At 25.0% G+C, this 23,684-nt stretch overlaps 1 protein-coding gene across 2 annotated transcripts; it reads right to left on the bottom strand.

Moving 5' to 3' along the window:
* Positions 1-1,014: 1,014 nt before the first annotated feature.
* On the bottom strand, positions 1,015-8,178 carry LOC124936223 (E3 ubiquitin-protein ligase RGLG3). Of its 2 annotated transcripts, XM_047476706.1 has the most exons (12): positions 8,016-8,177; positions 7,332-7,518; positions 6,084-6,168; positions 5,870-6,010; positions 5,637-5,750; positions 4,134-4,231; positions 3,328-3,407; positions 3,139-3,244; positions 2,343-2,470; positions 2,139-2,253; positions 1,695-1,751; positions 1,015-1,302 (listed from the first exon to the last, which is right to left on the bottom strand). In XM_047476706.1, exons 2-12 carry the CDS (start codon positions 7,377-7,379, stop codon positions 1,219-1,221), a joined length of 1,056 nt encoding a protein of 351 aa, XP_047332662.1. In that variant the 5' UTR covers positions 7,380-7,518; positions 8,016-8,177; the 3' UTR covers positions 1,015-1,218. The 2 variants fall into 2 exon arrangements, with proteins under 2 accessions (XP_047332662.1, XP_047332663.1); XM_047476707.1 differs by lacking the exon at positions 1,695-1,751 and having other exon boundaries at positions 8,016-8,178.
* Between the last annotated feature and the right edge of the window lie 15,506 nt (positions 8,179-23,684).

Below are 23,684 nucleotides of genomic sequence, written 5' to 3'. Positions count from 1 at the left end.
ATTAGATTAATTATGTAATAATTAAGTCGCAATTAATTAAAGTAATGGCCAAGAAAAATAAATAAAATATTTTGAGATAAATATTATACTTATTTTTATCTCAAATTAATTTTAAAAAGTCAAGAAAAATTGAAATAAATAATTTAGGATAAATGTTGTATCCATTTACCCAAAATAATTTTTTTAATAAACCCCAAAAATATACAAAAATAAAATAATAAATGGGTAAAATAAATGTAATATTTATTAAAAATATTTTATAGGTTATAAATAGAGCAAAACAGATTGAAAAAAACAATTTCAAACAAGTTTTAAGGTTGGAAAAGAGTTGAAATCAGAAGATAAGAGATTGGTGCAACAGACCTCACTGTCATCTGTCATAGAATGAGCGTTGGATTATCATTCAACGCCTAACATTCAGCCACGTTGCCCACTGCAACAAAAGAGATGCGTGTTCACGAATCAGCGGAACTTCTAACGCGCGCCTCAACACCGTTAGCACAGACGCGATGGAACGTTCAAGCGTAGACGAAACGCAGACGAAACTCCCAAGCGTCCGTGCTTTGGTCCATAACGATGTCCCTTCGCCTGATTTGTCTTCTTTCTCGCGACGACAAATATGATAAGCACAACTTCCATCTTTGAAAAATCAAAGGAATACGGACAACTAATCGAAGATCAAACAAAATACCATTAATGTTCTTTTCACTAAATTAAGGTCACTTGAAAGAGGCTATAAACTCTGGGCAAACTGAAAGCAAAATCCACCCTCAAATCCTAAATCAATCCAGAATAAAAATCCGCCATTGAAGATCTTTAAATTTTTTTGAAATTTTAATATTTCAGAATCAAACTAAGTCCATTGTGGGCTGCTTACCTGTATACACGAATAATAAGATTTACCTTGATGTCTTTCATTATTACTTGTAAGGAATAGTTTTGTTGGTTTATACCTTAGGTTTTGAGCTCACCCAAAATATAGGGATTAATAAAATGAAGAGGATTTTTTGCAACCAACCATTAAATGCAAATTTATTCAGAAATACAATCCAAATCATATGTACTTTATGTGATTCTTGGACAAGTTACTGTAAGAATTCATATTCTCCAACTTACAATATTTATTGTGTACATTAAATTACACAAACACACATGCACTAACTTAGCATAAATTCTGACCCTTTTTTCACAATTGAATTCAGGACTAATCCTTCTCTTTCAGGAATATAGTCTTATTCGAGTAGTAATTGGCTTCCGGCACATAGGACAAGATGAAATTGTCTCACCACAATAACGGCAACTCTACAAAAAACAACAAAACTAGAATTTTAGGAATATCAACATGTATTTATAGATTGCAGAAGCAGTTACTCTGGTTGGTTGTGCCTTTAGCAATTTGATAGCAAAACTGCTAAAAAAAAGCACAGTTTTACAATTCTACCCTTCAAAACCATAGTCTAATCTATATTGTGTATCAGAAAAGCCTTCTTGATTTTCCACATATGAAAATCTCTTATTTTTCATCAATTTATCAAAAAATAAAATCCTTGTTGAAAACATTTTAAAGCACAAATCTAGGATAAAAACTAACTATTAGGTCTTTTGGAAATCAATAAGTGGGTCAATATATTGAGAAGATATTGACTGATATTGTGTATAAACATATTCGGCATATCATAAATTGTAATGCTTACCAAATGACCGCAGCCAAACGCCATGTCCTTTGGATTTATCAAACAAATTGGGCAGACCTTGTAAATAAATAGAAAGAAAATTATCAATATAGTTTTAGGAATATACATTTTTTCTTCTTTTATCTTGATTAAATCCTGCTCAATACAATGAGGTTTGTCCTTGTATACTCAGGTTCTTTTAGGTAGTTGGGAGTTTTTTTTAAGTGGGGGACAATTTTGTTGTTATTACATCCGTCAATACAATTTCCTTTTTGTTTAAAAGGTTCATGATGGTTCGAACCCACGATATTATGATCATGAACCTTGTGCTCTACCATTGAGCAAATCAAGTCCTCTTAATCAATAAAATCTCTTTAATGAAGTTTTCCCTAAGAAAACATAAGAAAAAAAGGGTATTGAACTTTGAGTTTTGGCATGTTAGTGAAAAAGACAAGGTTTTCTTACTTGTAAGGTTGGTGTTTGTTCCGAACTTGTTGGACGGGTTGCTTTAGAAACAGCATTGTCATGTTTAATCACTTCATGAGGTGGAGGTATTGGCTTCTTCCATTGAACTCCAGCACTTCCATTGTATTAAAGAAGATATTATATATTTAATTGAATTATTTTAGGCATAAACTAAAGAACGTATATGCCTATCTCCAGTCTTACTTTGTGTACTGATGGCTTTGGGTTGCTTTGTACTGAAATGGAATTTCCATAAGTGCAGCAAGGGCAAAGGATGTTTCCTTCTTTACCGTGTTGGAATTCTCTGACATTATTTTAGTGAAGTTGACAAACTGCAGACAATCAGATTATAAAGAATATTATTTGTATATAAAAAAAATGCCAGCTTTTATCTTTCTTTATGGATCAATAGATGTCAAAAAATGGCAGATTTTGTAGACAGAAAATCAACAAAGTTTTACCACTCAATCCAAATAGGCTTATTTGGAGGACTCCAAACCAAAATGAAGGCGGGTTAATGTTTAAGAATAATGGGTCAATATTGTATAGTATTTATATTTTAAGGTGCTTAATATGTGTTAAATATATATTAAGGCACATATACATTAAGGCCCACATTAGGGTTTAGGGTTTCTTATCTATATATAGTTGTCTCCAACTATTGGAGAGGCAGAAATTCTGAAATCCTTTTATTCGTAACAGTTAATTAGTTACAAGGGCTAGACTAAAACAGACTAATTAGTTGAAGATAATAAGCTACAATATAGTGTGACATTTTCATTTGGTATACAGATTACCTTTTGTATCATTATCCAGATTATAGTGTGATTTTGCTTCATTTGGTATATTAGATTATTTTTTTTTATCATGATCCACATAATTTTACACTCATTGTAATTTTGATAAACCTAACAAAATTATATATTTTTTTTTATCATAAACTAGATGGGAAAGATGATAAATCAAAACTAAAAGAGGTCAAATAGTCAAGATCGAGTACCTGGAAATTGTCAAATACTCTCTGTGGAATGTTATCATCAAACCTTTTCATTGTATCCCATGGTCCATCCCCAACACCAACCAAGATAATTGAAAGAGGGTATTGACTGTTCACCAAATGTCAACAGTTTATAAGGATATTAAGTGGTAATCTCACAATCTCTCATAATGGTATATTATATCTTTGTACCTTGCAGTGACTATAGAGTTAATAGTTGCATTCTCTTGTGAACTGAGTCTCCCAGATGGTGTGTCGGGATTATGAGTTACCTGATTAAAATTACAAAGATTATTGGAAATCAAGTGAAACCCTTTCTTGTCTAATTTTTTGATTGTGTATTAGTAGGTTTATTAGATTCGGGTCTATGCCAATAATGTACTCGTAGTCTATATATACAGATATTAGTTCATGTAAATTATTGACAGTTTTCAAATTCCAATTATGCTAGTGATTGACTTGAGAAGATAGACAACTTATATGCTCAACTCAGTGTTAGAAATACACGGGCATTGTTTGATGAAGGCTTTTTTGGATTTAATCCAAATATCCTTTAACTTATCATCCATCAAAATACCAAATTACCTTACTATGTATTTAAATATAACATTTTAAATATTAAATACAAAGAATATTGTAGAAGATTGAGTTTTTGAGAGTGAAAGTAGAATAATATTATTTCATAGTGTGTGGAATATATAAAGTTCAATCAGTACAATAAAAGTAAAGCAATGACAACAAACAATAAGATTGAATATAAATGGAGTAATGTGTTGAGTGCAAATAAGATGCACCAATTCCAATGAAGAGAGATAGAGATAATTCTTGAAATATTTAACCTAAAGAATCTACTTTTTCTTCGGACAATAATTTTTCCAAAATTTTTAAAGCTCTATATATTTATTAGGTATGAGCCTTGGACCATAATGTACTTTGTATATGATTTATTACTTAATGTAAATTAATGACTTTTCTACCCTAAAAATCAGCACATTTACCTGCCCATCTGCAATAATAACAAGAACATGATATCGAAAATTACATCCCTCAACGATGTCAATGGCAGCATCAATAATCGGTGCAAATGAAGTTGGCCCTATTAATGGTTCAAACATACAATAAGTTAAGCTTTGAAAATAAAATATATGAGATTGCATAACCTGACTAATTGAATGCTAGAAATTCATTAGTTTAACATGGAAAAAGTAAATGTCTAACTATTGTTGATTCTTTTAAAGCAATAAAAGATGGCAAAGTGATGTTCTTAACATAGGAGAGTGTATTCATTGACAAGCCCACTTGACTAATAGACAAAAGATTACAAGGTCAGTTGATTTGGAGTTATTTAAAAAATAAACATCCAGATTATGAATTTTGTTTGATGAAAAAGTGGATTATTTAAGTTAAATTACTAAAATATATTTATTTTATTTAATAGTTAAATTTTATTAAAAAAACTATTTAATTGATGAAATGAGTGATTTAATTGTTGAAAGGAAAGATGATGTGATAATGGATTAAATCAAAATAACCACATATCAAACAATCTCTAATGGTTTGTGAAGGTTAAGAGCATGTTTAACGAGATAAAAGGAAGACAAAAAATCTTTCTATAAACAAATATACAATGAGATAATTAAATATGAAAATGTTTTTTAAGTGCAATTCTGTTTATTACTTTTGATTCAATTTTCAGCCCTTAAACATCTGAATAAACTATATCAGTTTATTGAGACTATTCCAAAAACCTTCTGTATCTGTTTGAAACAAAATCACAAGAAACATTTTGATACATATTAGGGTCAAATATAATGGTAGTTGGATTGATAATGGGCTGTTAGTGTGCCCTGATTTCAAACAAGGAGCTGTAAACAACTCATTGTTATTGCCAGACCTTGATCTAAGAACTTGAGATGAGAATAAAAGTCAGATCTCGATGTAAAATTTTACCTGAACCGGGCTCTGATACCAATTTTATAAAGTAACTAGAAATCTAGGGTTGCGAAGAGAAAAAAAAAATCATTAAAGATGGGAAGTGAAGAAATTCACTAAGAGAAAACCCAAATTAAATCCATATAACCCTTATCACACCATCAATCAACTCATATCAATCTTTAATTAATAAACTAAAATACACTTAATTTAATTTTATATTTTAAAATATCAAAACAAAAGATATTTTAGTCATTTAATTCAAATAATCCCCATATATCCGCTTTTTTGCAAACAAACTTTTTATCAAAACATTAGTTTATTGAAAAAAAGAAAAAAAAAAACTACATTAAACAAGCCCTAAAATATATGTTTAATTGATCATGAAATTCTAGTACCTTTTGTCCAGATATAAACAGTAAAATCTAATTAAAGGTCATATATGAATAATAAAAGTTTTTTTCGTAGATATCATTAGATATAAATATGCGTATTGCCAAGACTACTAACCTAGATTTAAACCAATAATATATTGCATATACATAGAAAACATTAGGGAGTAGTTAGACCTGATAACTGTATAAATGGAACAATTTCTCTGTAACGTGCAAGAACCTCCTCGAATCCACAGCAAACTCGACGGTCGGGGTAGAAACTAAACACAAGTTCATCATGAGTTGTTCCTACAAACATTCACAACAATATTGCATAACTTAAGGGGGGAAAGTGAGGTCAACATAAATATCTGATGGGAAATGCAAAATCACATTGGCACAAAGTAAGTTAAATGATATGCACTAACCATCGCCAAATCCAAAACATGGTATCAAGTTGTCTTCATCAAACGGAGACAATGTGCGTCCTATAATTGAAATTGCTTGCTCATATGGGTTAGGAGTGTTACCAATTGCATGCAGACTCTTTCTATGAAATGAACGCTTGCCTGCAATCATTTAGACCCAGTTGACTCAAATCATTTCAGAAAATGCATGTAAGCAAATTTGAATTATATTTACCCGTCCACTCATTGCTTTTTGTGAAGTCAATGCCAAGAATCAAATTTGAAGATTCTAGGCCAGATTCCCTTAGTGCAGTGGCGACCTGTAAAAAATGCGACTGAATTTGGGCCTTCTTTGATAAAGGGTTATTTGGAATTAATCCCTTATCTTATTATGAGTCACTTTATCAATCTAAATCATCAACAAAAATACTAAAATACCTTACTTTATATCTTATAACATTTTAAAATATTAAATACAAAGGATATTTTACTCATTTAACCCAAATAATCCACTTTTCATCAAACAATTCCAACAAGCTCTATTTTTCCTGATAATGGATAGTATACTAGAAAGTATTACATTTGCTATGGGTTCTTCAATACAAAACATTTGCACCAATATGATATCTTCAAGATCTAATGAACCTCAATTGTTCTAATATGTAAGTCATGAAACTAATTTTTCAATAAAAAATAACTGGAAAAGGAGGACAGCTTCAGATTCTTAATCAGATGGAATTATTCTTCTTATTGTGTAATGTTTAGTATTCTGAATGTTTTCCATCTTTCACGTGATAATCAGTCCTTCATGATCCTATTTGAGATACCTTTCTCTCCCAATCTTCCAAACATTGATCCAACTGTTTATATTTCTTTTTTTCAGTCAATTTCAACCTAACAAAATCATTTCAAATTCATGATACAATTTAAATATCAAGGAATTATATAATCTACTGAGAGGGGATTACTTCTAAAAATCAAAATCTAATAGACAAGACCCAATAAATGTTTTCCATTTCTTGCATTCCTTCAGAGAAAAACCAAAGTACCTTAAAAAAATTCTTCTATTGAAAAATTAGAATTATAGAGTTGCAAATTTGAAGAATCTGACAAAGGGGACTGATTGTGTAATAATTTTCAGTATCAATGATAAGAGTAAAATAAGTTAACTTGTGGTACATGTCAAGAGTTAACTTGTGGAACTTATCAATAGTTAACTTGTGGAACTTTTGAAGAGATAACTTGTGGGACTAGCCTAAATGATTATTTCCACAAAAAGGATATAGAAAATTTTAAGGCTTAGTTGTAATACAAAATGTGCAATACAACTTCCTTCTGGCTATAGTTGCTTCCAGCTACTATAATATACTAACTATGAGCAATTAAGCATGTGGAATAGAAGCACATACCTTTCATCAATTAATTGAACAAAATTTGATTATGTAAGCTGAAATATAAGGTAAGCATGAATGGATATAAGAACCTCTTCCAATGAGTTAAAATTATCAGCAATGAAATTGGTTCGCTGCATATTTGTATAGATGGAATCAGTTGAACTTCCAGCTTATGAAGGTGGGTAACTTATGTATATGTGGAAATGATTGATGATCTAACACAATGGAAGCATCCTTAGCATTGAATCATCATTTCCCATCCAAATAATTCACACCCTGCAGAATGATGACCAAATTGCAAAATTGGTAACACAGAACATTCAAATTGATATATCATTCTCAGATAGCAATTCTATAATATAGTTCCCTGTTTCACTTCAATTTGGAATATGCAGTGGGCAAAATTAGCAAAATATGAAGGGAAAAGAGTGAAGTAGCAGATTCCCAATTCTGTGTTAGCTTACTAATGAACAATAAATGATATCAAAAGGGATAATGGAGAATAACTTGAGAGAAAAAATAAAAACACAAAAACCAACTATGGATGCCTTTTGACCATTGACAACTATACCTATAACAAAGGGAATAGAAGAGAAAGATGAAAATAAGTAAATAAAGATTACTATGTTTCATCTGGACCCGAATCAAGGACCCACGAATGATGAGTGGAAAGAATGATGAGTAGTCACTCGTGGGCAAACTGGGTTATATCTCTAATAGATAGAGGGATAATTGGAGGATCTAACACAACTTTACCAACAGTGTAATCGAACCTTTATGAATCTTGCGACTTTGAACACTCCTTTCCAGCTCCAACTTCAGTTCTACAGAGAAGAAAGAGAGAGAGATTATCAGAGATCCCTTTGTAATTGTAGAAAGAACATCTAATTTCAGAAGATCAAAAAAAAGGACAATATATGCTTAGTTAGCCTTCTAGAAGGATTGTCTTTCTTCTAGGAGCTCGGACCGTGAGAGAAGCAGAAGACAAATGACAGAAAGCATCTAGGCTTATTGACAAGAAAAAAAAACTTTGTTTGAGGTGGATTATTTGAAAAAAAGAGTGGATTCTTAATTCAAAACTCTTTTATATATATATATATATATATATATATATATATATATATATATATATATATATATATATATATATATATATATATATATATATATATATATATATATATATATATATATATATATATATAAAAGTGAATTACTTTAATAAAAAAACTCCATAAATTAATACTTTAAAATATATATATATATATATATATAATATTCATTTAGCAAAAACATTGTTATAATTTTTATGCAAACTTTAAATACATTTATATTTTTAAAAATATAGTGATATATTATACCAATAAAAATATAGTAATTATTCATTAATAATTTACCTAGGATCTATATAGTTTCATTTGTATTTATTCGTTAATGTATTAATCGAAATTATTCGTTGAGCTCATTGGACCAAGTTGAAAACGAAACAAATTTATTTATTAAACGAGATTATTTATTTATCGAACATTCATTTACTGAGATTATACTAAATATGAGTTAATTTATTAAAATATATTTAATATTAAAATATATAAATAATAAATTAAGATAATTTAATATTTTTGATATTGATTTATTATGATAATACAAATGGTTATTTTGAAAAAGAAATTAAATAACTCATACAATTAATTATTTTGTTTAATGTTGCTTTTTTTTATTAAATTTATTAATATAAATATATATTAAAATATAATTAAAAAATTATATATAGTATATGTATTTTAATATATTAATTTATAATTTAAATTTTTATTAAATTACATATTATTATTTAAATAATAAATTAGTTTCTCTAAAAATAAGGAATTATTAGGTTAATTTTAAATAACACGCCAAACAGGGCCTTAGTTTGTCTGCGCCTCCATGTCTATATTTCAACGGTCAAACTGGAAACAAATATATTATATAGTTTTAGTTAATTCAAATAACTATTTATATTTTATTAATCAAATTATTTGCTTCAACTTTTTTTATATTAAAAACAATTATTAAATTATTTTCTTCAAATCTTAATTTTTTTTTACGACAGCTTAGTGCCATTTCATTAAAAACAAATCTCAACTTATATTTAAGGAAAAATATATAAGAAAGAAAAACATTTGAGAATAATAATAAATAAGTAAGGGGATATAAACAATGGTGAGTATTAATGTTATTTTTATTTATGTTGAAGAAATTAAAAAAATATACATATTGTCTAGCGATCTCCGTCGGGCGGCCAACAGACCACCGCGACCGACGATTGACCGCTCATCGTCGCTCAGGCCAAGCAGAGGCCCAATAGGGACCGAACCCAAATGCAAGGATTAGTCTAGGATGTGAAAAGGGTTGGGTCATCGCGCAGACAATGGACGTGTTACATTAGTGCTGATGGGTGGCCGACCTAGATCTAGACCAAACCCAAGTCCATGTCTCAATTCGGGACCAAGTCGTGATATAAAGGGTTCAAGCTTTGGACCCTATCCACGGGCAAACGAACAGGATCATCTTGAACCAACCAACCTGTTGTGCATGGATCTCGTCTTCGTCACGCGTTTTTTCCCGACGTGATGCCAAGTTTTTCAGAATTCGAAGAAATTAAAGGCATCTCTAGACACTCATTTTTATTCCCCAATTTATAACTTTCAAATAATTCCGAACTTACAAATTTTATTTTGTAAAACATATTTATTTTGGACTTATTGCACTGAATCAAAATAAAATAATTCATTTTAAAAAAGATTCTGTATCAATTTGTTTCAAAATTAATTAAATATTATACTAGGATTTTGTAAATAAAATAAAATAAAAAAATTATAATCATAATAAAAATAATGTTAGTAGTAATAAAAATAAACAAAAATAATAATAAAACCAAAAAATAATTAATAATAATAATAATGGTAGTAGTAATAAAAATAATAAAACAAAAAATAATAATTTATAATAATAATAATGGTAATAATAGTAATAAAAAAAATATAATATAACTAGGGCCGCAAATGAGTCAAGTTACTCGTGAGCCACTCGCGAGCTGCTCGGTCAAAGCTCGGCTTGAGCTTGACTTTGACCGAGCTCGAGCCGAGCTCGAACCGGCTCGTTTAAAATTCGAGTCGAGCTCGAGCTCATATAATGCTTGCTCGATGGTTTGTCGAGTTTTTTCGAGCCTGGGTATATAATATATATATATTTATTTATTTATTTATTTAATATTAAAACTCAAATAATAGATTGTTTCCCTCTCTTTCTCTTCAAACCCCATATGAAGTCCACAATCCATAAATAAAACCCTAATTTTTAACATATCTATGACTCTTCATCTAACCTAATCTTTTTTCATCTAATAGTCTCTTCTTTCATTCTCATTTAACTTAATCTTCTTCATCTAATCTTCTTTCATTCTTCCTTCATTTTCTCTTCCATCTTCACCATTTTTTCGCTCACTCTTCACCGTTCTTTCACTTTTAATCTTTTCTTCATCAAATCTTCTTTCATTCTTCCTTCATTTTCTCTTCCATCTTTATTACCGTTCTTTCACTTTTAATCTTTTTCTTCATTCATTCTACATCATTTCTCTTATTCTCTTATTCTTTAGTCTTCACATATTTTTCAATCTTCATCTATTCATTTTCTTCCTTTTTCTTCTTTTTTCGTCTTCACATCGATCTCATTCAGAAGAGGTTTATAGGTAATTAAATTTATTTTCACTTCTATAATAACGTATTATTGTTTTTGCTTTTTATTTAACTTTGATTTTTTTTGACCTTAAGAAAATTCAAGAAAATTCAGCACCAAAGATAGGAAAAAACTATTTTGTGTTAACTCAGAGGTAATATAACTTAGATAAGTCTTATTCATATTTTTTTCATGTATTAAAACAAATTTATGCTTATATATCCTTTTTTTTCATCTATTAGGATAAACTTAAACTTCGATTATTTTGGCTGAATATATAAAATAACACTAATTGGTTATAAAAAAATACGTTAAAAAATAAATTTAATAAATTATATATAATAAAAGTATATTATATATAATATTGAAAGAGATAAAAAAGGATTAATATATTATATATAATAAAAATAATATTAAGATATAATAATTAGTTTAGTATAAAAAGAAATAAAAATATTTAATATTTTATTTATAATAAAAGTATATTATATTAAGAGATAAAAAAAGTATATTAATATATTATATATAATAAAAATAAATATTATGGATATAATAATTTGTATATTATAATATATAATATATAATATATTACGAATAAAAATAGTTAATATATTATATATAATATATAATAAATGTTTATTATATTTAATATTGAAAAAGATAAAAAAATGTTAATATATTTTATATAATAAAAATATAATATATATAATATTTAAATTCTTATATTATATACTGAATTTTATCACCTATTTAATTAATTTTTCACTTTTTTAGAGAGAGAAAATATATTAAGAAGAAATTTTGTTGTCCATATTTATTTTTAATTATTTGTTTTAACATTTATTTTTTATATTAATTATTTTTAAGATTAAACATTTCGTATTGAATGCAAGTAGTTGTATGTGTGCTATGATCGAAGAACATGAGTTAAAAAGATTAATAAATTGAATGTTCAAGCAATTTTTATAGTTTTCTACTTTAATTTTTGAATTTTATATTTTAGAATTTTGATTAGTAACGGTGATTTAATGTTTTGGATTATCATGTTTTAGAATTTTGAATAGTTATGATTGTTTCATATTTTAATTTTGAAATATCATGTCGAACTCGAATCGAGTTTGAATCAAGTTTGAATCGAGTTCGAGTTTGAAAATTAAATTTTTGTTCAAACTTTCGAGTCGAGGCGAGCTTGTACGTAATATAGTCGAGTCGAACTCGAGCTCAAATTTATAAGCTCGTTCGAGCTCGAGTTCGAGTCGAGCTAATAAATACTTAATCGAGCTCGAGCTCTAGCAAGCTTGAGCTCGGCTCAACTCATTTGCATCCCTAAATATAACCAAAGATAAAACAAATAATAATAATAATAATAATAATAATGCTATTGTTGAAAAATAAAATATTATGTATTAAATTTTTTTGTTTATTTGGTTTAGCCAAAAAAAAATATAAAAATAAAAATAAAACAGGTGATTCAAATAGAGATTAGTCCCAAAGGGCTATCCAACGTGGATGGCAAAAATATTCAACTAAAATGGGCTTTAACAAATGTAGAATGTCGTGGATCATCTTCATGGTTCGAGGCTTCGAGCCACTCTTCTTTGGTTTCAAAACATAAAGGAAATCTAGACATAGCTAGGTTGGTCGGATGATAAGGCGAGGTACGATCATCCAAACCATTCAAATGAGGTACCAAAATGACTGTGACAGAGCTACAACATTGACCAGTCCCTAAAAGGAAGGAGACTCGTTGAAAGCTCGAAACATGGTGATAGTTGGAACTGAAGACCAACTAAGTTTCAACAGATGATTGATGAAGGTGGAGGTGAGGTTGTCAGTGGATGATGAATTTGGTAAAGAAAAATTATTATTATATCTCTTAATGGATGACATGTAAAATAAATATATTAAACAAATAATATTAAAAATATTTTAAGAGAATTTTACTTAAACTAAGAGGGTTAGGGAGTGAGTCTTAAGTAGAGTTTTTAAAATAACAACAAATTAAAAGAATCTTAAATTTGACAAAAACTTTCAACTAAAGTCTTAAATTTATCATTTATCTCGTATAATAATTTATAATGGTTTCTTAAATTAAATTTAATAATATAAAATCCTGACTAACTTAATATTGAGTATGACATTGATGTGTTAGGATATTTCAAGTAATCCTAGACTAAGTATATGATAACTCCAATAATTAACTCTAGGAAGTCATGTACAATACGGACAATCTAGCAGCAATAACGGAAGCAGTTTTCCTGAATGTTTGGGGAAAGAAAGAGATTTGTTCCGGTATAAATTATGTTCTTAGAATATACCAATTCTAAGAATCCATAGAATTTATCTCCATATACTAAGGGTTCATTAATGAGTATTGCATCTTCAGAATTGTAACTTTCCCATGGCATATAAGTTACTATTTTTTTCCCAAAGCTAGTTCGCCAAGAAAATGATTCAATGAGTTCGAAAGAATTGAACGAGGAACCGTATGAAGTGAAAATCTTAAGACCAAATAGTCGGGCGGAAAAGGAAAGAAAGCTCTTAGGATTTCAGTCATTTGTAAGCAAGTCTTGGCCGACATTACAAAAGACAGTACTCAAGCGCGCATAGCACCCCAAAAAATGACTTCCCTAGTTGGGGAACACATTAGATATTTACCTAAACCACCGAACAATACAAAAATGGATTTGGAGTTTGACTCAGTTCCTTGTATTTTAAAAAATATATATTTTATCATTATATAATAATAATTTTGAAGTATTTTTTATTATATATCATTATATATTAATAGTCTTTAAGTATTTTTAACTTAAAATCTCACTTTCTCACCATCCATCATAATGGCGTATTATTTAAATAATCTAGCACCAAACAAGGCCTCAAAGGTTTAATTGTAACTAACATAAAGATGTCATAATTTTGAGAGTGCTAATTTCTAAATTCTTAAAAAAATATACACTTAGTCATGATGATTTATTTATTTAAGAGCTTTCATCACAAGATCAGTATCACCACTTGACCGACAAACACACAATTTCTTAATTAAGCAGCATTCTAAATAGAAGTATTAAGGTAAACAATCTTTTATACTTAGAATTAACAGATAAATTTATAGTATTGATTAAATTTTATAACAAATGACAAATCAATGTTTAATTTTTCTAATTTTTTCTGTCAATAAGTTTAAAGTGGTGAAAATCCAAGAAGGAATTATTTCTCTCATTAGATGCATTTCATCCTTGAATAAGATATTTATTATATTAAAATATTAATCAAATAAGTTAAAACATTATATATATATAACACTTTCAATTGGATATTAGAATCAACGGTTTTATCTTCTTCTTTTTTCTGCGTCTCAAGAAAAAAAAAGTGTTCGTGTATGGTAGAGGGAGTTCATCGATCTCTCAATTCCTAAATAAATTAAATCAGTCACAATTTAATTTATACAAGTGATGAAAGAAAAGATATCTAATTAGGCATAATTAATTAATCTAGACATAATCATATATTATATTATATATATAGGTATATATATACAAGACATAATGATTATATAATATAATATATTATATAAAGGTATGAATGGTTTAGGTTAGAAATTTTGTTTAATTATAATTTTTAATAGAAAGAGATTATGAGCGCTCGGGCCTATGTCCTTTTATGTTTAAAATATGTACAATCATCATAAGTTATCCCCCTTCAATATTGAATTGACTTATAATCGCAAACCAGAATAACACCTCTGTTGCAAACCAATCAAAATTCAGAAACATTATTATATTAATAAATCAAAATTGGGTTGAAAGGAAGAGAGAGAATCCGGAACCTGGATTCAATTTCTGATTCAGCACAAACGCCGTTAAACGGAATGTAGAGATACAGTATTGAGTGAAGCATACTTCTCTTCAGGTGCCATGTAAAACAGAATGTAGAGATATAGTATTGAGTGAAGCATACTTCTCTCCAGGCGCCATGTAAAAAGTGAAGCAAACTTCACTTCAATTAGTTCATATGTCTAGAGGTTCATGTAAAACCTCCAACACATCAATGTAAATACATTTTAGCGTTCATGTAAAAACATTTATTCATTCATGTATGTAAACTCATTGGAAAATGTAGAGAGACTGTTTTCAGTAAAGCATACTTCACTCCAAACGCCATGTAAACGGAAGTGAAACATACTTCACTTTAAGCGCCATGTAAAACTGAATTGAAGCATACTTCACTTTAAACGACATATAAAACAGAAGTGAAGCATAATTCGCTCTAAACTCCATGTAAAACGGAAATGAAGCATACTTCACTTCAAGCGCCGTGTAAAACAGAAGTGAAGCATACTTCGCTTCAAGCCCCATGTAAAACAGAATGTAAAGATACAGTATTGAGTGAAGCATACTTCTCTCCAAGACGCCATATAAAAAGTGAAGCATACTTCACTTCAATTAGTTTATATGCCTAAAGATTAATGTAAAACCTCCAACACATCAATGTAATGACATTTTAACGTTCATGTAAAAACATTGATTCATTCATGTATGTAAACTCATTGGAGAATGTGGAAAGACTGTTTTCAGTGAATCATACTTCACTCCAAACGCCATATAAAACGAAAGTGAAACATACTTCACTATAAGCGCCATGTAAAACGGGAGTGAAACATACTTCACTTTAAGCGACATATAAAACAGAAGTGAAGCATACTTCGCTCCAAGCGCCATGTAAAATGGAAGTGAAACACTTCAAGCATATATAAAAGTGTATGATTTCATATAACTCATTCATTTCTTACGATGAATTTAGTTAGAATATAAAGAAATATTTAAACGAGAGAACTTATTAGTGATTTTTTTAATAAAGTTATAAATAATATTAAATATAAAATCAAATGAATAGAATTTTAAAATAAAATACTGGAGAATTTTAAATAAGTAGTTAATAAGTTTCTTCAATTGTGAAAAAAAATAATTAATGAAATGTGAGAAAATATTTGAATGAGATTGAAATTATGAATGAGTTTTAAAATTATTGTTAGTTGATATATTAATATTTTAAGTTAAAAATATTAATATTTTTTTATTAAAATAGTTAACTAATCAAATAATAATTTTAAAACATAAAAATTGAATAGTTAGTAATTGGTTTGACCATCAAAAGTGAAAACACGATAACCTAATTGATATTTTCACTAATTATGAACTAAAATTTAAGCTCTCAGTAAAATTAATTGTATTTATTATTTTTTTATTTTATTTTTTTAAGTATTTAAGTTTAAGTAAACAAATTTATAGAACTATTTTTTTTTATTGAATATGAATTTTGTATTGAATGAATATTTATTAACGATTAATTAAACAATCTAGGGACTTTAAAATTGTATTGTAATTTCATGATAATTTTTGTAACCAAGTTATTTTCATTAGTTAAAAAAATTAATTTAAAGAAATTAAATTAAGGAATGTGTATTATTACAAAGAATTGTCATTATTACATTCACACTTATTTCTCGTTTAATTTTATTTTTTCATTTTTTTTGTCTCAAACATTTTGTTAAGTAAAAAATTAAATTATTTAAAATTTTAATTAATTTAATTATTAAAATTAAAAATAACATTTGATAAATTAATGATTTGATAATTATAATAATAGTATAATTGTTTTTTAAATTATGAAAATAAAATATTAAAAAACAGTCTATCAAACAATACAAAGACTTATATAGTAATACATGTTTTCTATTAAAGTTATTTGGTGTCCAAATACAATTAAACTTTATTTGAGTGAAGCTTGTTTATTTATTTAGTATTTTTCTTTTCTTCTTTAATTTTTTTTATTTGTATTTGGTGGTGTTTGGCATTGGCGGATATTAAAGATAAAGAAATAAAAGTAATGATAATGTCAAAAGTACTATTACCAAATTCACTCGGATCAATGTAATAGATTACAAATTCAATAAGAGGGTTTTATATTGGATTTGACAATTTTTTTATTTAATTCTTTTTATTCTATAGAATATTAAATCTTGTCTTTATTCAAGTGAAGAAGAAGGCTAAATAAAATTATTTGTTATTGTTTATTTTCACGGATAAACATCCTATAAGTTTATTGATTATTTTTAATTATTTATTATTTGAAAATTAATAAAATTTATTATTAATAATTATATACAAATTTAGTTAAGAAATTAGGAGAATGAAAATAAGAATAGAGGAGAAGATAATTAATTATTTTTAAAAAAAATTGTATTTTTTGAGTGAGAATTCATTGTAATTTTTTATTTTAAAAAATATAAGTTTTAATAAGTTAAATTATTAAACTAAAATACAAATAAAATCTAACTAATAGAGAGTAAAATATAGGGTTTAAAAAAGTAATGGTAATGTCAAAACAAATCCAATTGTGATCAGTGTAATAGATAACAAATCCTTAGAGGGTTTTATATTGGATTTGACAGTTTTTTTTTTTTTTTTTTTTTTTTTCCTACGTAATATTAAATCTTGCCTTTATTCAAGTGAAAAAGATGGTTAAATAAAATTATTTGTAATTGTTTATTTTTACGATAACCATTCTATAAGTTTATTGATATTTTTATTTATTTATTCTTTTGAAATTAATAAAATTAATTATTAATAATTATATACAAATTTAGTTAAGAAATTAGGAGAAGAGGAAAAGATAATTAATTATTTTTAAAAAACTATTTGCATTTTTTGAGTGAGAATTTATTGTAATTTTTTATTAAAAAAAATATAAGTTATAATAAGTTAAATTATGAAAATAAAATACAAATAAAATCTAAATAAAATAGAGTAAACTATAGGGTTTAAAAAAGTAATGGTAATTTAAAAAAGTAATGGTAATATCAAAAGTACTGTTGCCAAATCTAACAGTGATCAGTGTAATAGATATAGCAAATTCAATAGAGTTTTATATTGGATTTGATAGTTTTTTTTATTTAATTCTTTTTATCCTACATAATATTAAATTTTGCCTTAATTCAAGTGAAGAAGAGGGTTAAATAAAATTATTTATTATTGTTTATTTTCACGAATAACTATTCTATAAGTTTATTGATTATTATTATTTATTTATTCTCTTTAAATTAATAAAATTTATTATTAATAATTATATACAAATTTAGTTAAGAAATTAGGAGAATGAGAAGAAGAATCGAGAAGATAATTAATTATTTTTAAAAAAGTATTTGCATTTTTTTGGGTGTGAAATAATTGTAATTTTTTATTAAAAATATATATATATTAATAAGTTAAATTATTAAAAACAATACAAATAAATTCTAAATAAAACAGAGTAAAATATAGGATTTAAAAAATTAATTGTAATGTCAAAAGTACGTTGCCAAATCCAATGTGATCAGTGAAATAAATAGCAAATTCAATCCGCTAGAGGGCTTTATATTGAATTTGACAATTTTTTTATTTAATTCTTTTATCCTACGTAATATTGAACTTGTCTTTATCCAAGTGAAGAAGACGGTTAAATAAAATTATTTGTTATTGTTTATTTTCATGGATAACATTCCTATAAGTTTATTGATTATTTTTATTTATTTATTCTCTTGAAATTAATAAAATTTATTATCAATAATTATATACAAATTTAGTTAAGAAATTAGGAGAATGAAAATAAGAATCGAAGAAAAGATAATTAATTATTTTTAAAAAAGTATTTGCAATTTTTTTGGTGAGAATACATTGTAATTTTTTATTAAAAAAATATAAGTTGTAAGTTTTAATAAGTTAAATTATTAAAATAAAATACAAATAAAATACAAATAAAATAGAGTAAAATATAGGGTTTAAAAAAGTAATGGTAATGTCAAAAATAATGTTGCCAAATCCAAATGTGATCCGTGTAACAAATTATTTTATATTGGATTTGACAGTTTTTTTTATTTAATTCTTTTTATCCTATATAATATTAAATATTGCCTTTATTCAAGTGAAGAAGAAGGCTAAATAAAATTAATTGTTATTGTTTATTTTCACGGATAACCATTCTATAAGTTTATTGATTATTTTTATTTATTTATACTCTTGAAATTAATAAAATTTATTATTAATAATTATATACAAATTTAGTCAAGAAATTAGGAGAATGAAAATAAGAATCTAGGAGAAGATAAATAATTATTTTTAAAAAAGTATTTGCATTTTTTAGGGTGAGAATTCATTGTAATTTTTTATTAAAAAAAATATAAGTATTAATAAGTTAAATTATTAAAATAAAATACAAATAAAATCTAAATAAACAGAGTAAAATATAGGGTTTAAAAAAGTAATGATCATGTCAAAAGTACTGTTGTCAAATTCAAATTCAACTGTGATCGGTGTAACAGATAGAATCATTGGATTTGACATTTTTTTATTTAATTCTTTTTATCTTACAAAATATTAAATATTGCCTTTATTCAAGTGAAGAAGGCTAAATAAAATTATTTGTTATTGTTTATTTTTACTGATCCTATAAATTTATTGATTATTTTTATTTATTTATTCTCTTGAAATTAATAAAATTTATTATTAATAATTATACATAAATTTAATTAAGAAATTAGGAAATTGAAAATAAGAATTAAGAGGAGAAGATAATTATTTATTTTTAAAAAAGTATTTGCATTTTTTTGGGTGAGAATTCATTGTAATTTTTTATTAAAAAAATATAAGTTTTAATAAATTAATTTATTAAAATAAAATCTAAATAAAACAGAATAAAATATAGGGTTTAAAAAAAGTAATGGTAACGTAAAAGTATTGTTGTGAAATCCAACTAGGATCGGTGTAATAGATAACAAATCCAATTAGTCAGAGGGTTTTATATTGGATTTGACAATTCTTTTTATTTAATTATTTTTATCCTACAGAATATTAAATCTTGTTTTTATTCAAGTGAAGAAAAAAGTTAAATAAAATTAATAAATTTTTTATTAATAATTATATACAAATTTAGTTAAGAAATTAGGAGAATGAAAATAAAAATCTAGTAGAAGTTAATTAATTATTTTTAAAAAAGTATTTTCATTTTTTTGGGTGAAAATTTATTGTAATTTTTTATTAAAAAACATATAAATTTTAATAAGTTAAATTATTAAAATAAAATACAAATAAAATCTAAATAAAACATAGTAAAATATAGAGTTTAAAATAATAATGGTAATGTCAAAAGTACCGTTGCGAAATCAAACTATAATCGAATTACAACGCAAATCCAATCATTGGATTTGACATTTTTTTATTTAATTCTTTTTATCTTAAAAAAAATTAAATCTTGACTTTATTTAAGTGAAGAAGAAGGCTAAATAAAATGATTTATTATTGTTTATTTTCATGATAACCATCCTATAAGTTTATTAATTATTTTTATTTATTTATTCTCTTAAAATTAATAAAATTTATTATTAACAATTATTTACAAATTTAGTTAAGAAATTAGGAGAATGAAAATAAGAATCAAGAGAAGAAGATAATTATTTATTTTTAAAAAAGTATTTGTATTTTTTTGGGTGAGAATTGATTGTAATTTTTTATTAAAAAAAATATAAGTTTTAATAAGTTAAATTATTAAAATAAAATCTAAATAAAACAGAGTAAAATATAGGGTTTAAAAAAAGTAATGGTAATGTGAAAAGTATTGTTGTAAAATCCAACTATAATTAGTGTAATGGATAGCAAATCCAATTAGTCAGAGGGTTTTATATTGGAATTGCAGTTTTTTTATTTAATTATTTTTATCCTACAGAATATTAAATCTTGTCTTTATTCAAGTGAAGAATAAGGTTAAATAAAATTTATAAATTTTTTATTAATAATTATATACAAATTTAGTTAAGAAATTAGAAGAATGAAAATAAGAATTGAGTAGAAGTTAATTAATTATTATTAAAAAAAAGTATTTTCATTTTTTTGAGTTTAATTCATTGTATTTTTTTATTAATAAAATATAAGTTTTAATAAGTTAAATTATTAAAATAAAATACAAATAAAATCTAAATAAAACATAGTAAAACATAGGATTTAAAAAAAGTAATGGTAATGTGAAAATTACTGTTGCCAAATCCAAATCCAATTGTGACCGGTGTAATAGATAGAAAATCCAATAATTGAATTTGACATTTTTTTATTTAATTATTTTTATCTCACAAAATATTAAATCTTGCCTTTATTCAGGTGAAGAAGAAAGTTAAATAAAATTATTTGTTATTGTTTATTTTCACTGATAACCATCCTATAAGTTTATTAATTATTTTTATTTATTTATTCTCTTGAAATTAATAAAATTTATTATTAACAATTATATACAAATTTAGTTAAGAAATTAGGAGAATGAAAATAAGAATCAAGAGAAGAAGATAATTATTTATTTTTAAAAAAGTATTGGTATTTTTTTGGGTGAGAATTTTTTGTAATTTTTTATTAAAAAAATATAAGTTTTAATAAGTTAAATTATTAAAATAAAATCTAAATAAAACAGAGTAAAATATAGGGTTTAAAAAAAGTAATGGTAATGTGAAAAGTATTGTTGTGAAATCCAACTATGATTAGTGTAATGGATAGCAAATCCAATTAGTTAGAGGGTTTTATATTGGATTTGCAGTTTTTTTTATTTAATTATTTTTATCCTACAGAATATTAAATCTTGTCTTTATTCAAGTGAAGAAGAAGGTTAAATAAAATTTATAAATTTTTTATTAATAATTATATACAAATTTAGTTAAGAAATTAGGAGAATGAAAATAAGAATCGAGTAGAAGTTAATTAATTATTTTTAAAAAAAGTATTTTAATTTTTTTTTGGGTGAAAATTCATTGTAATTTTTTATTAAAAAACATATAAGTTTTAATAAGTTAAATTATTAAAATAAAATACAAATAAAATCTAAATAAAACATAGTAAAATATAGGATTTAAAAAAGTAATGGTAATGTGAAAATTACTGTTGCCAAATCCAACTGTGATCGGTGTAATAGATAGAAAATCCAATAATTGAATTTGACATTTTTTATTTAATTCTTTTTATCTCACAAAATATTAAATCTTGCCTTTATTCAGGTGAAGAAGAAAGCTAAATAAAATTATTTATTATTGTTTATTTTCACGGATAACCATCCTATAAGTTTATTAATTATTTTTATTTATATATTCTCTTGAAATTAATAAAATTTATTATTAACAATTTATACTATTTTAGTTAAGAAATTAGGAGAATGAAAATAAGAATCAAGAGGAGAAGATAATTATTTGTTTTTAAAAAAGTATTTGAATTTTTTTGGGTGAGAATTCATTGTAATTTTTTATTAAAAAAAATATAAGTTTTAATAAGTTAAATTAATAAAATAAAATCTAAATAAAGCAGAGTAAAATATATGGTTTAAAAAAAATAATGGTAATGTGAAAAGTATTGTTGTGAAATCCAACTATGATCAGTGTAATAGATAGCAAATCCAATTAGTCAGAGGGTTTTATATTGGATTTGACAGTATTTTTTATTTAAGTGTTTTATATTGGATTTGAAAGTTTTTTGTATTTAATTATTTTTATCCTACAAAATATTAAATCTTGTCTTTATTCAAGTGAAGAAGAAGGTTAAATAAAATTTATAAATTTTTTATTAATAATTATATACAAATTTAGTTAAGAAATTAGGAGAATGAAAATAAGAATAGAGTTGAAGTTAATTAATTATTTTTAAAAAAGTATTTTCATTTTTTTGGGTGAGAATTCATTGTAATTTTTTATTAAAAAAAATATAAAATTTAATAAGTTAAATTATTAAAATAAAATACAAATAAAATCTAAATAAAACATACTAAAATATAGGATTTAAAAAAGTAATGGTAATGTAAAAATTATTGTTGCCAAATCCAACTGTGATGTGATCGGTGTAATAGATAGCAAATCCAATCATTGAATTTGACATTTTTTATTTAATTCTTTTTATCTTACTAAATATTAAATTATGCCTTTATTAAAGTGAAGAAGAAGACTAAATAAAATTATTTATTATTGTTTATTTTCACGGATAACTATTCTATAAGTTTATTGATTATTTTTATTTATTTATTCTCTTGAAATTAATAAAATTTATTATTATTAATTATATACAAATTTAATTAAGAAATTAGGAGAATGAATATGAGAATCAAGAGGAGAAGATAATTATTTATTTTTAAGAAAGTATTTGCATTTTTTTGGGTGAGAATTCATTGTAATTTTTTATTAAAAAAAATATAAGTTTTAATAAGTTAAATTATTAAAATAAAATCTAAATAAAACAGAGTAAAATATAGGGTTTAAAAAAAGTAATGGTAATGTGAAAAGTATTGTTGTGAAATCCAAGTATGATCAGTGTAATAGATAGCAAATTCAATTAGTCAGAGAGTTTTATATTGGATTTGACAGTTTAATTATTTTTATCCTACAGAATATTAAATCTTGTCTTTATTCAAGTGAAGAAAAAGGCTAAATAAAATTAATAAATTTTTTATTAATAATTATATACAAATTTAGTTAAGAAATTAGGAGAATGAAAATAAGAATCGAGTAGAAGTTAATTAATTATTTAAAAAAAAAGTATTTTCATTTTTTTGGGTGAGAATTCATTGTAATTTTTTATCAAAAAAAATATAAATTTTAATAAGTTAAATTATTAAAATAAAATACAAATAAAATCTAAATAAAACATAGTAAAATACAAGGTTTAAAAAAG

This window comes from Impatiens glandulifera, chromosome 4 (genome assembly GCF_907164915.1).
Source record: "Impatiens glandulifera chromosome 4, dImpGla2.1, whole genome shotgun sequence".
NCBI lineage: Eukaryota > Viridiplantae > Streptophyta > Magnoliopsida > Ericales > Balsaminaceae > Impatiens > Impatiens glandulifera.
Note: the sequence above shows the minus strand (reverse complement) of the source record. Positions and strands in the feature narration are given on the sequence as shown.